General features: G+C 39.5%; 1 protein-coding gene across 1 annotated transcript; it reads right to left on the bottom strand.

Moving 5' to 3' along the window:
* Positions 1–15: 15 nt before the first annotated feature.
* glmna (glomulin, FKBP associated protein a) lies at positions 16–12,705 on the bottom strand. The gene is made up of 19 exons (XM_063885357.1): positions 12,623–12,705; positions 12,164–12,238; positions 10,506–10,631; positions 10,310–10,423; positions 9,547–9,655; positions 8,378–8,666; positions 8,201–8,300; positions 6,935–7,116; positions 6,223–6,276; positions 5,867–5,897; positions 5,554–5,643; positions 5,425–5,466; positions 3,392–3,465; positions 3,226–3,310; positions 3,008–3,117; positions 1,511–1,574; positions 1,236–1,371; positions 450–520; positions 16–365 (listed from the first exon to the last, which is right to left on the bottom strand). Exons 2-19 carry the CDS (start codon positions 12,200–12,202, stop codon positions 276–278), a joined length of 1,806 nt encoding a protein of 601 aa, XP_063741427.1. The 5' UTR covers positions 12,203–12,238; positions 12,623–12,705; the 3' UTR covers positions 16–275.
* Positions 12,706–13,152: the final 447 nt, after the last annotated feature.

Raw genomic sequence — 13,152 nt, 5'->3', positions numbered from 1 at the left:
GTTAATAACAGTGCATCACCTCGTTTAACTCGTGTGTACAAGAGTTTGAACATTTATTACACAAGCAAATACAAATGTTCCATAATTTCAATCGTGGTTTAGACATAATGCAACTGTTGAAATACAAAAATAAAAAGACCTAAAACACAAATAATGTTTTAACAACTTATGCTGCTTTTTGTTTTTAACAAAATACATCAACAGAACATTGAAGGCTTTGTGTTGGCTCGTCCCTGAGACGATGAGGACTTCTGGTAACAACTGGTTGTCTCGGTTTAAAGATTTTCCTTCACCTCGGTGAGCTCCTCTATCCGCACCAACACACTCTCGATCATGTCGAAGGTGTGCAGGGCCGAGTGCAGAGCCTGGCAGAACACATTCAAATCGAATCAGTACATTTTTATCAGCACAGTACAAAAACAATCAGGATTTAATATAAACTCACTGACCTGGATCTGAGACTCTGACGTCATGTTGGGCAGCTTCTCTTTGCCAACGGACACAGAAAGCATGGACTCCTCTGCGGAAACATATACATGTATATTAAATACTGTTATAACATTTTCACAGCTTCTGTGTAAAAAGGTGGTGTTCTGCGAAAGCTTTTGAAGGATTTGATCAATGAGAAACTGAATTAGTGGTGCATTGATGACGGATTTTTGGCGGGGGGTAGCATGGCAACGGATACCTCAAAAAAGCTAACGGGACTTTCCAAAGGGTTTCTGAATATTGCAGAAAATAAGCTGTATTTCGCAGACACACCGTTGTGATACTTATTAGAGGTCTTGATCAGGAGGATAATCTCCACATATTAACACCACTTTATGATTTTTGAAGAGTAATTGCCAGAAGTAAAAGGCTTACAATCGGGCACAAGCTAACTACATCACAGTCACATTACTTCACGCCACCATCGCTAAGCTAAAGGCGGCTAATGTTTGGCGAGATGGTGATTAGTAGTCTCATTTAGTCACTTGTTAGCAACGGCTGTTTTTAAAAACACATAAAAGCTTCAGACATTCACCAGTTGGTATTTACTGACGCAGTTTAAACAATTTTAAGTTAAAAAGTTAAAATCTCTTCAGCTGGTGATAACCACTGACCTCATTTCAGCCATCTACCCATAGAATAAATGATTTTGAGACGCGGGAAACATAAGTGCTAAAATGCCAACTCTTTTCCAGGTTTTAGGACTCTTTCCTGCAACGCTATAGACATAAGTGTGTTGGTCTGACCTTTGACCTTGCCCCTCTTGGTCACCAGGGTGTCGTGGAGCTCCCTCTCGTAGTGAGCTCTGGACATATTGACTCCAACACGCAGCGGCTTCAGGAATGTGTCTTCTATCTTATACAGCTCTGTCCAGATGCCCGTCTGCAATCCAAACAGCAGCAGAAACATGTGATAATTCACTGATGCACCATGGGAATCACAAACAAGAATGGATGTTTGTTTGTTCTTTTGGCATCTGAGAAACTCATCAAACTAGCATTCATTCAGGTACAACCCTCACCTGGTTCTCTGTCACTTTGTCTCTGATGATGAGGTAACGCAGCAGGTTCAGAGACTCCATGATTCTGTTTCAAACAACACAAACAATACTGAATAAAGGTTCACCTACTCACTGATGGAAGACCATAATCATGTAATAATGACAGGGTAGCAGAACAACAGCACAGAAGGGTCAAGGAAGGAGCCAAGGAGGAATATTCCTAGACAGAAATATGCTTTTTAATCAGTACATGTACATGCAGGCGCAACATATTAACACGTATTAGTGTTCAAAGAAATGCAGCTTTTAAAATGTCTCATTCAACCTTCCCCACCTAGACTCTTTTTAATCATGGTTCCTGCTCTAATATTATTTTTTTCCCACCTACGTACCTTTTAATATCACTGGAGATATCAGGTTTGTTGTTTGGGTACATGACTTCTGGGTTAACCTATTGTCGCTACACCATTTTTATAAAGTCTGTAAGTGTTCAGGTGCCTCCTGTAAGAGCTGTGAGAGAGGGAAAGTTGTTGCAGAGAGAGCAGCCTTTAGGATTTCAGTGCCAGCGATACTCCACACATTTTCTGCTTTTCACTAGGGACCTAAAGGGAAGAGTTAAACGGATAACTTTCTATTTTACAAGAGAGTCCTGGCCCAATATGTGAATGAGAGTGAACTCTTCTGCATCTAGTATCACACTCCACATACTGTCTCATTTGAAGGAAATAGCTTCAGTTAGCCAGATTACATCATCTCTCATTATGCCTGCAGTGGATAATCTAATCAAATTATACTTTGCAATTTCATTTAGCACTAGGGACAAACTCATGAGTTTAGCAGGGATTTACCATGTAAAGGATCCTGACTGCAGACATATTTGCCTTTCCAAATCGATGTGGTTTCTTAACATAACCCCAATGTGTTTTTTGTTGTAATGTAAATGTAACACTACCCCAGAGAATATCAAAATGTTGTATTGTAAATTAACAACACCGACCAAATGCTGGCTGCATAAAAAAATGGCTACTGAGTTGCATGTGACATAGTTGAAAGATCTAAACAATGTTCAATAAGAACACTTTGTTATCCTTTTGTTTGATGAAACTACATGTCAGTCTATGTAAAACTGATACAAAACGTATGCCTGCTAATCAACAGCAAATGATTAAGAAATATTTCTCTAATCTTTTAAGTTATATAGGCTAAAATCAATCCCAAATTCAAGGGGAAATAATGTTAAACTCCTATTCATTTAAATCCTATGCTGGCTTTTTGTTCCGTTTCATTAAACGCACACTAATGCTTCATAGAATAAATAATTGTTAACATTTTATCGTTATCTATCTTTAGGAACAACTTTAACAACGTCAAATCACACTGTTAGGAGAAAAAAGCTCACCGACTCATTTCTTATGTGTGAGTGCTATGAACTCTCACCCTAATGCATGCTGGGAAATGTTCCAATGAGCTAGACAAGGGGCATTTAAAGATGATGCATGCAGTGTTGTGTGTGCTGACCTGTCCAGGTACTGCAGCAGGTCGGTCTCTGGGCCGTTGGGCAGAACCAGAACCTTACGCAGCAGAGGCAGCAGCTGCACCCCCTCAAACCACGAGTTACTGTTCCCGGGCTGAGGGAGGGAGGGAGGGAGGAAGGGAGGAAGAAAGAAAGATGCTTTGTATAAGACATTTTAACTGCAGTACACAACCCTCATTAGCGGTCAGTCGCTGCCTCAGACCTGCAGCGCCGCGTCGATCTGGTTCTTGATGTTTTTGATGACGTAGCCTTCCACTCCTGAGTGACTGCTGGTTTTCAGCATGTACCTGAAACAAAGGTAAAGTGAAAGTCAGTCTGCTGGAGGGTGGAGCAGGAGGACAGGTTTATGGAGGAGAAGTGGAACCTACTGGAAGAAGCTGTACTTGGCTTCAGTGTTGAGCTTATCGATGCTCAGCTGCAACACCTTCAGACCTCTGGTTCTCTGAAGACACAGAAGGAAACATTGAAGGAATATCTATTATAGAAAATCGTCTCGATAAAAATACATACAAATGAAGTGGGACCTAATTTAAAATCCAAGCCAAAGTCTGTCTCTAGATTGTCTTAGTGTGGGTTGCAGAGCGTTGGCGTTATCTGCTGAAAGTTGCCTAACTTCTCTCAAAAATAATAGAACCCAATGGCACCCAGCTGCTGGTGCTCAGAGCACAGAAAAACTTAACAGCAATGTCTGTTTTCAGAAATCTTGACCCAGCTACTTAAGATAATCTACAGATCTTGTTGAGAGCTGTTTCATGTAGGAACTATTTTCTCTCTACTGTATCACTGCGCAGATGAAATCATGCACACACCACTAGAGGCTCTCCGGAGCTAGCTGATGTTCAGCTCAGCAGAGGAGACCACCATTAACATCAACCATTATCTCAAAATAAATGTTAAAAAAAAACATTGCGAGATTGGGGGTGATGGAGGTCTGCACTCTCTGAGTTTCCTTCTAGTTACATATGAAATAGCATTTTGATTGACTTAAAAAATTCACATTTCACATGTGAATTGTAAATACAGGCAAAGGGTTTACAAAAAGTCCTTCCCAACACCAGCAGTCAGTCTTTACAACCACCACGGCCCGTGATAGACCCCCGCCACACACATACGTATAACAAAGACTATAGCACTACAGTCGTGCAATATATACAGCCGCGGAAAAAATTAAGAGACCAATTCAGCATTATCATTTTCTCTTCTTTTATTTTTTATAGACATGTCTTTGTGTTAAATTATTATTTATTTTATTGTATTCTATAAACTACTGAAATGTTTTCTCTGTGTTGGAATTCAACAGACACTGGAATGGCTGCCATACATGTAGAGATCAAGATTTAAGAAAAATGTGAAGCGGTCTCTTAATTTTTTCCGGGGCTGTATATTTATTACATGGTTTAGTTGAATACTCGATTCTGATTGGTCAATTCAGAACATGTGACACGTTGTTAATCCAGTAGTACAGACCGCTGTCCAGGACTATATTGACCGTTGCTAAGGAGGATCAAGAGAGAGAAATGAAAAGGGGTTCAAAGCTGGAGCGCTGGACGTCAGATAAATCACCAGAAGAAGACAGACAGGAAGTGAACACCAACAGGAACATGGTCTGGGCTCTGCAGGGTTTAAGGACTTGTTATTGGACCAGAAACTGTGAACAGACTTGAACAGTTACAGAAAACCTCCATCAGTGCTGCCGTAAAGTTGTTGTTGTCGCAGTTCCAGCCGTTGGTGCGCCGTGGAATGGAGGTTTTTTTTCTTACGGAAGAAATACGATCATTTTTGAGTCAATAAAATCATTTCAATTATTACTGGGAGGCGAGCCGTTAGTTTGTTTAGTATCTGGCCGAGTGATAAGCTCACATATACCGTAGATAGCTGTATAATATATACTTCCACCTTTAATACTTTTACCTGGCTGCTGTATCAGAAAACTGTTTCTGGTACTGGATGTGGTTTTTGTAAATTGTGTAATTTGTAGTTGTACCTTTTAATAATTGTATGCATGCTTATTGATTGATGGCTCTTTAATCGCTGTAACAAATGCAATTGTCCCCTCTGTGTGACCAATGTAGGTATTCTGATTCAAAAGAGTTCATCTCAGGACTATGAGCCTCTGATCTCGGTGCAGATGCATGCTGCCACCTTCCTGATGGTAAGGTCAACAAGAAAGTAGTTCCCTAAATGAAACCATCCAAAACAAATTTATGGATAATCTTAAGTATCCGGGTCATCATTTCTAAAAATGACAAAACATCTCGATAGATAAAAAGCGTTACATTTAGGAGGGAAAATATGTGTTGTTTATTTTAGGATGAACTCTCCCCTTATCTATTGTGCTATTGTTACACCTGATGAAGCTTTTGCACACACACAGTAAATCATCCACAATGTGAAGACTTACCAAATCATGCCTCGGACACAGCGTCATCACCTTCACCAAGTTCTGGAAACAAACGGGGAAATCAGTCAGTGAGCATCACAGAGCAGCACCCTGAGGACCCCAGCAGAGAAACAGCTGATCATAGGTCACCTGAGGGACTGTGAGGAAGCTCCTGATCTCCAGCAGGTCTGCGGGCAGGCTGCCGTCCTCCACCCGCACCAGACTCTTCTCATACAGCTCCTGAGAGGGAAATCACACGTGAAAGGTTTGTTCAAAATAAACATGGACATCTTAAGATTTAGCTCGCTATAACAGCTGGAAAAGAAGGAGAAAATGTTCTTCATTTTTTATTTTGAAGCTAAATCACCTGGGTAATATTTGAACAGTAACCTCAATACAAATCTCCAGCATGTTGCAAACAAATCTTTAATAATCTTCAATTTAATGTTCCAGTTTAACTCACCAGTCCTTTCTGAATCCTGGACTCCTCAGTTCTGTCAATAAAATATAATAAAATAACTTATGAGGGGTTCAGCTCATAAACACAGCGCACATGCACCAAATTATTTTTCATGAATTTCATGAAGACATTTTTTAAAATCAATTCCCTTCAAATGGTTTTGTTTGGCATGATGTTCATCCTCGTTTATGCTTCATATGTCGTTTTATGAAATCCAACTATCATGAACACGGCCAGCGGGGCGATAGAACATGACTGATGAAATGATATTGTGTGTGTGTGTGTGTGTGTGTGTGTGTGTGTGTGTGTGTGTGTGTGTGTGTGTGTGTGTGTGTGTGTGTGTGTGTGTGTGTGTTCACCTGGACAGCAGGAGGCAGACGTGCTCCATGTTGCACCGGAGAGCGAACACAGGACTGTGACACAGAAGGTCAGGAGGGTTAACAATGCATCCAAATTCAGAATATCATTTTAAAGGATCACTTCTGTTGTTTTAACCCTAGGTTCTTATCTCGTGGTGATTAAGTGGCGGACGAGTTAGGTCCAGTGTAGAGTGAAAGCACACAACACTGTCATTGTTTCATGTGACTTGTGGGCCAATGACAACATGGAAAGTTCAGGGTGGGTTAAAGAGAGGAGTCCAGGTGTAGTTTTATCTAAAATATTTTTCATGGCTATATACTAGCTGATTCTGACACTGTGGTTGCAGCGCAAGATTTCAGAACGAGCGAGACTTGGTGAGAAAACAGACTGCATCGAGTGAAAGCTAAAGTAAACGTTTTATTCCTCACAAATACAGATATTTCTGTGTATAATCTGTATAACTATCTGAGCCTGTCAGAGGCAAAGACCTATTGAAAAAACTGTTGTCACCATAGGACACTTGGACATAAAAACACAAGAAAAATTGGGGTGTCCAGGTTAAAAAAACAAAGTAGCCTTTTTCTTAGGTGTGAAAGCTGTATAGATAACCGTCAGTATTGTCCATTGTTAATATCGAGCCACCATGGAGGAATCTCATGCAGTGTATCGGAGCCCCTGAGCTTTAGGGTAGAACATATTGTTCTCTGGTACCTGAAGACACTGGGGAAGGTGTCCGCAGCCAGGTGATGGACGAACAGCAGGTGAGCCAGGCAGGCCAGAGACTCTTTAGGGTAACGCACCTCCTCCTCCAGGAAGCCTGTGACCTGCTTCCTCCTCAGCAGAGGCTGGAACACCAGACTGGGGAGGGACTCGCCCACAGCACTCAGGCTGTTCTGTAACACACACACACACACACAGACACACACACACACACACACACACACACACCATTAACAAACCATCTGACACGATCAACCAACCAAATAAGAGTCCTGTATCTACTGATCTTATATATGTTGTATGTTATATTTTTTGGGGGGGGTCATTGTTGCAGTGGGCAAGTGCGCTGATCACCACTGCAGTCAACATGCCACTGTGTCCTTAGGCTAGACACTTCACCCTAAATTACTCCTCTGGGTATTGTCCACAGTATTGATGTATTACATGTCGAATATATGTAATATGTAATGTAAAGCGCTTTGAGCACTTCATTATTATTATTATTATTATTATTATTATTATATATATGGTTTTTCAAGTGAGTTTTCTGGTTGATGTTTGGATCCTCCCCATAACCAAAAATAGACAAATGAAGACAAAGGGGAACTTGTCTGTGCTATCACATGAATCTGGGAATAATGATCAGAATTTCACCAAATCTGGACTCCATTTTCCCAGAGAGGCAGAGCATACAATAGAGCAAAGCTTTCATCTATTCCTCTGCCCATCTGTGTAATACATAACCCTTAACATAATGATTTGTAGGCGGAAATGGAATCAAAAATGAAAAAAACTAAAAGATATGTTTATACTTTTGTTAAAGTAAGGAGGTCAATCACCAAAGATATTTGTTAGACTGTTGTTTCATTAAAAAATGTCCATGTGAATTGAGAAGTCAATTCACATGGACATTTTTGTATTTTCTTTACAAACATATTTCTAATTTCCATACAATAATTAGAAAAAAAAGAATATGCCATAAATTAAGCCTCCAAAAGTAAATAATTACGTAGAAAATAAATAAATAATAATCTCATAAAGCGTTATTAAAAGAAAATGTAACATTAAGATTGTATTAGTGCAAACAGATAATAAATTAAATGAGTGTAGAGTCAAAATATATAGTATAGTATAGTATATTTATTTGCCTTACTGCTGTAGTAACTCCCCCAATCTGCAGGACCCATCCCAACATTTATAATACAGATACTGGTCAGCATGCACTTTTGACAGAGTAATAGTGATTTAATTCCATACCAAAATGTCTGTGGCGAAGTCCCTGAGGGGGGACTCTGGCAGAGTGTCCGGATCTTTGAGCTGCGCCTCCAGCAGAGTGTGGCTCAGAGTCTTCATGCAGCTGCAGACAGGGAGACACAGAGTTTAACACACTGCAGAGATTTAATATGCAATCTGAATCCTAAACTTCTCACGCACAACTTCAGCAGTTCTGTCCCCAGCTCGTCCTCCTTGTCCCTGCCCAGCTCCCCCCCCACACTGTCTGTTCTCTGGTTGTTTTCCTCTCTGTTCTGGAGGTTCTGCCTGGCCTCCTGGACGAAGGGCTTGACAAAGTGTGTGATATCGCTGCAGCAGCGGCACAGCAGGAAGACGTCGTCCTCCTCCTGTTCCTTGGTGTGAGGTAGAGGCAGTTTGGCCAGCTGGTCCAGGACAGAGCACAGAGTCATGCCCAGAGACGAGGCCTTCCGGCTGCCCAGACACAGCAGCACTGAGAGGAGAGGCAAATGCATCTGTTTGAGTCAACATGTGGCGCAATCTACTGGAGTACATATTTGCAGTAAAGCTGCAATTAAAAGTGGACTAATTGAACCGAAGTCGCCATATATTCCGATATTTGATTAATTTCTATCACGTTTTTCATCCAGAATTGGTAGAGAATGCTCTATTTTTCCTGCTTTTCTCAGTTTTAAGTCACACTAAAGTGAATATCTCTTGGTTAATGACTGACGGACGAGACATTTAAAGACATGTACTTGGACAGGGATGGACATTTTTTTATATTTTCTATCATTTCATTTACCAAAATCAACAAAATATTAATCAAAAAATTGAGGAAATTAAGGATTTGAATTAATTCCTCATTAAGATAAGATAATAAGATAAGAGGTACTTTATTGATCCCTAACTGGGAAATGTTTACAGTGAAGCAGCATAAAACAAAACAACACAACAATAAACTGTCTGACAAATAAAACAATTTTCAGTTAACACAATATAAATCAGGATATTTTACATTAAGAGTGCAAGGATATACATGTACATGTATAAAGTACCGCACACACAGAGGAATTCTAAAAATAAATAAAGTTAACCTAAGGCTGCATTCAACCCATCCTAGTATCACTAGTATTAGTATATTTACTAGTTATAGTATTGTTAACAGTGGGCATCTGTTGTGCAGCACCCACAGTAATGGGGGTTTGGTGCCTTGCTCAAAAACTGACACATCTCAAAGTACCAGTCCCCCTCTCCAAACTTGATCCATTCTGGGACTTGATACGGCGACCCAGAATGAGCCACTGTCGACCACATGAGTCGTACATAATCCATAATTACATAATGTTTAGCAGCAGCCCTGATGTGTTTACCTCTCTGCAGGGGGTTCAGCAACAGGTGGAGGCTTTCTGCTATGGCGACGAGGTCGTCCTGCTCCAGCTGCTCCAACAGGCCGATCAGCAGCTCTTTGGGTCTGCAGGTCTGAAAACCAAAACCAGCATCAACACCCGGTCTCATCCTCCCTCTCTGTCAGATCAGCTGTCAGCAAACTGCTCGAACTTCTACAAACCAGGGCTGCACTAATTGGAGATTGCAACTGCGATATGATTCCCCATATTGTTGGGAATTCTGATGAAGTTATATAAATATTAAATGATAATGTGGTGATTTTTTAACAGGGTCTGTTCAAAACAAACATGTTTTGTTACATCTGTAGGATATCAGATCTACTTCAATATTTTTTAATACCTCTCCACAATACTTCATTTTAAATGGTATTCTCACATATTTAGCCTTTAACAGATATTGTGCTTCCTGCCGTCGTAATATTGCGAGTCCAATTTGCAGTTCCGATTGAATTCAGTTATTCCTGCAGGCCTACTTAGAATCCACCTCTACAGACATGCATTCCCTCTATAGGGCTGCAATGTATTAGTGTCCTCTGTATTTGTTCATCTGTTTATATTTATAAATGCATGTTTTTTTTTCTGTGAAGCCTTTTGTAAAACTCTTTTAAACGTGATATAGCAATACAAATCTTACTTACTATACATCTACATTCTACACGGTTGTAGTTGGATAGTGGATCTAATCAATTCTACCTTATGTTTCATCCTATATATCTTATGAACAGACCTGTAGCAGGTGGTTGAAAATGGCTAGGCATTGAGAGAGCTTCTGGCTGTCCTTCTTCAGCAGAACCTGGATCAGAGGAGGCAGCAGGTTCCAGCCCATACACCTCACTATGTCCTGCGGAGAGAGAAATGGAGTGTTAATGCAGTGCAACACACATGTAGCAAGTCTCCGTGCTGGAACAGGGCTCACTGAGTACCTGGTTCTTCTCATCCAGGACGATGCTGAGGACCTGAGCGCAGTTCCCCTCCTCGATGCAGGTCCTCCCAGAAATGGTGAATACGTCATGGTCCTCTGAGGTATAGCGGTCATCAGGGAGCGCTTGCTGTATTAAAAACAGACAGGTGAAGGGATTAGAAAAAGAAACATTTGTATTGCAGGAAATTGATCAGTCATTTTTTAAGATCAAAATGCTTGTTTCTAACTGCTCAACGTGACATTTTACTGCTTTTATCTATCACTAATATATCAATATCCTGCCATAGGACGAGATATCATCTTAGATTTCTGATATTGTCATATTTCATACAATTCTTACCTGGTTTCAAAGAATGCATTATAGTAAAGACATGTCACTTTCTGAACTTACTAGACTGTATGTTTATATGCCTTTATCAGACCATTATATCCACAAAACTAATTATTAGTAATCAAAAATGTTGTTGTGTATTTTTTGAAAGCACCAACACTCAACTCTACCATTTTGCCACAATAAGGATATTGAGGTTATTGATCAGAATTATAGGAATATTTGAATTTCTCTATATCATCAAGCCCTAATTCAAAGTTGTATCCTTCTTTTTGACGTATTAAAATGTGAGATGTCTCCTTAATCAAAAATATTTGACAAGTCAATTGTGAATAGATTAAATAAATTAGAATTTGATCAGGACATGGACAGGCTGCAGCGTATCATCCGCTCTGCAGAGAGGCTGATCGGCTGCAATGTGCCATCCCTCCCATGCACACATTTTATTATATTTTATTTTTATGGTTATATTTATATTTCATCCATATTCCATATAAATATTGCTATATTTTAATGTTATTAAAGTTTTCTTAAGATAGTTTTTTATCTTCTTGTTTTATTTGATGGTCCTTCACTTCCAATGTATCTTCTTTAACTGTGGTTATGAATGCACCAAATACACTAAGGCTATTTTAAAATGTGTTAACCTACTTGGAAATAAACCTGATTCTGATTCTGATATTAGACACTCAACCTGTGTTACCTTGAATTTCGGATGAAACGTCATCAGAAAAATGAAAACAATTGTTGATGAATTGAATCTAATGAGGGCTGTGTTTAACAGCAAAACCACCGTTACAAACTCTCACACAACTCTTACTTCCAAACCACTTACTTCCAAAACACATGGGAGTTTGGTCAAAACCTTACTATTTAAAACACCTATTGAAAACTTTTAGCGTAAACAATGTTTGGCTTTAGTTTGATGTTGTTAAATTTGGCCCATATTTCCATTAACACTTTTTCTTCGTTCTGTCTTTTATCGTGGAAGGGAAAAAAATTCAAGGAAACACAGGAGTAATTTATATTAAAAAGGTAAATTTTAGGGATATGGTATTCCTTTAATGAAAAACACAGAGGCCTGGAAAAATGTCTCCTTCACTTAAAACTGAAACATTTGATAGTTATTTAAAGTTTCCTGATGGGATGCAGTGCTGTGTGAAAATAGCAGATAAAATAGAGATGCATAAATCACTATTGCCCACTGTGTGAAAACATTCAGACCAAGTAAAATAATACATTGCATTGAATAATATTGGAGAACACAGACATGACGTTAATGAGTGTAAAGTGCGGATGCATGAAAGGAGGTGGGTGTGGTGACTCACACATCTCTGGACCACATCACTGAGCTGCTCCAGAGCCATGCCTCTGTCTTCAGGTTTATCTTCACTCAGAAACTCCTCAAAAACAAAAAGGAAGCTTCATGTCAAAATAATGAATAACATATAATAATCAAGTACATATCTCTCCTAATTTGAGTGCATACTCCCACAGCTGCACATGAGTTAATTCATTATATGTGCAAACACTTTTACTATGATCAGGTTCAAGTCAGATAAGCCACGTGCACATGCCTGTGTGTGCAGTACATACTGGGCAGCCTGCTGTAAACAAATGTAAATGAGAATGAATGCTACTGAATAGATCTCAATTAGCCTAGCTTTTAGGCATTAAAACATGTTATTGTGCTAGCTTGGCTATACAAACACAGTTAAGCAGTATTCCCTATTTCAGAATATAAAAGTAAAAAACGGAACAAAATGAACACAAATGTAGAACCCCACCTTAGCACACTACATGCCCAAACAGCCCGGTGACAATACCATGCTAACGCTACCGTAATAAAGCGCAAACGGCTTGTTGTCCGTTCGCGCTTGCCGTAGAAGGAACTACGTCATATGTCAGAGTTCAAACCGAAGCAAACAGAAACATCATGGAGACCGAGCGGAGAAGGAGCGAAGTCTCTGCTAAAAAAACTAAAAACACTAAAAATGGTAGGTTTTCACTAATGTTTTGTTCTTTCTTATCATTAATAGACTTTCTGTATATGTGTATAGCCCAGCACGTGTCCGTAAGAGTTCAAATACGTACATGTGTAGTTTCTCTATGACTGTAAAACATCACTGTACAGTAAGAAACGTTAAACAGGCCTTTAGCGTTTTAATCAGTGGTGGTAAATAACTGAGTACATTAACCCAAGTACTGTACTTAAGTTCACATTTGAGGTATTTAGAATTTCATTTATTTTCTTTCTGTGCCCCTTTCATACTTCTACTTCAACGGAAGTACTTTGCTTTTACCTCACTACATTTAT

This window comes from Eleginops maclovinus, chromosome 6 (genome assembly GCF_036324505.1).
Source record: "Eleginops maclovinus isolate JMC-PN-2008 ecotype Puerto Natales chromosome 6, JC_Emac_rtc_rv5, whole genome shotgun sequence".
Classification (NCBI taxonomy): Eukaryota; Metazoa; Chordata; class Actinopteri; order Perciformes; family Eleginopidae; genus Eleginops; species Eleginops maclovinus.
Note: the sequence above shows the minus strand (reverse complement) of the source record. Positions and strands in the feature narration are given on the sequence as shown.

Coding starts and splice junctions, on each gene's coding strand:
- glmna (XM_063885357.1), bottom strand. CDS start 12,202: ATGGCTCTGGAGCAGCTCAGTGATGTGGTCCAGAGATGT. Junction 8,667..9,546: donor GCTGAACCCCCTGCAGAGAG/GTAAACACATCA, acceptor CTCTCCTCTCAG/TGCTGCTGTGTCTGGGCAGC. Junction 7,117..8,200: donor ACTTCGCCACAGACATTTTG/GTATGGAATTAA, acceptor TGTGTGTTACAG/AACAGCCTGAGTGCTGTGGG.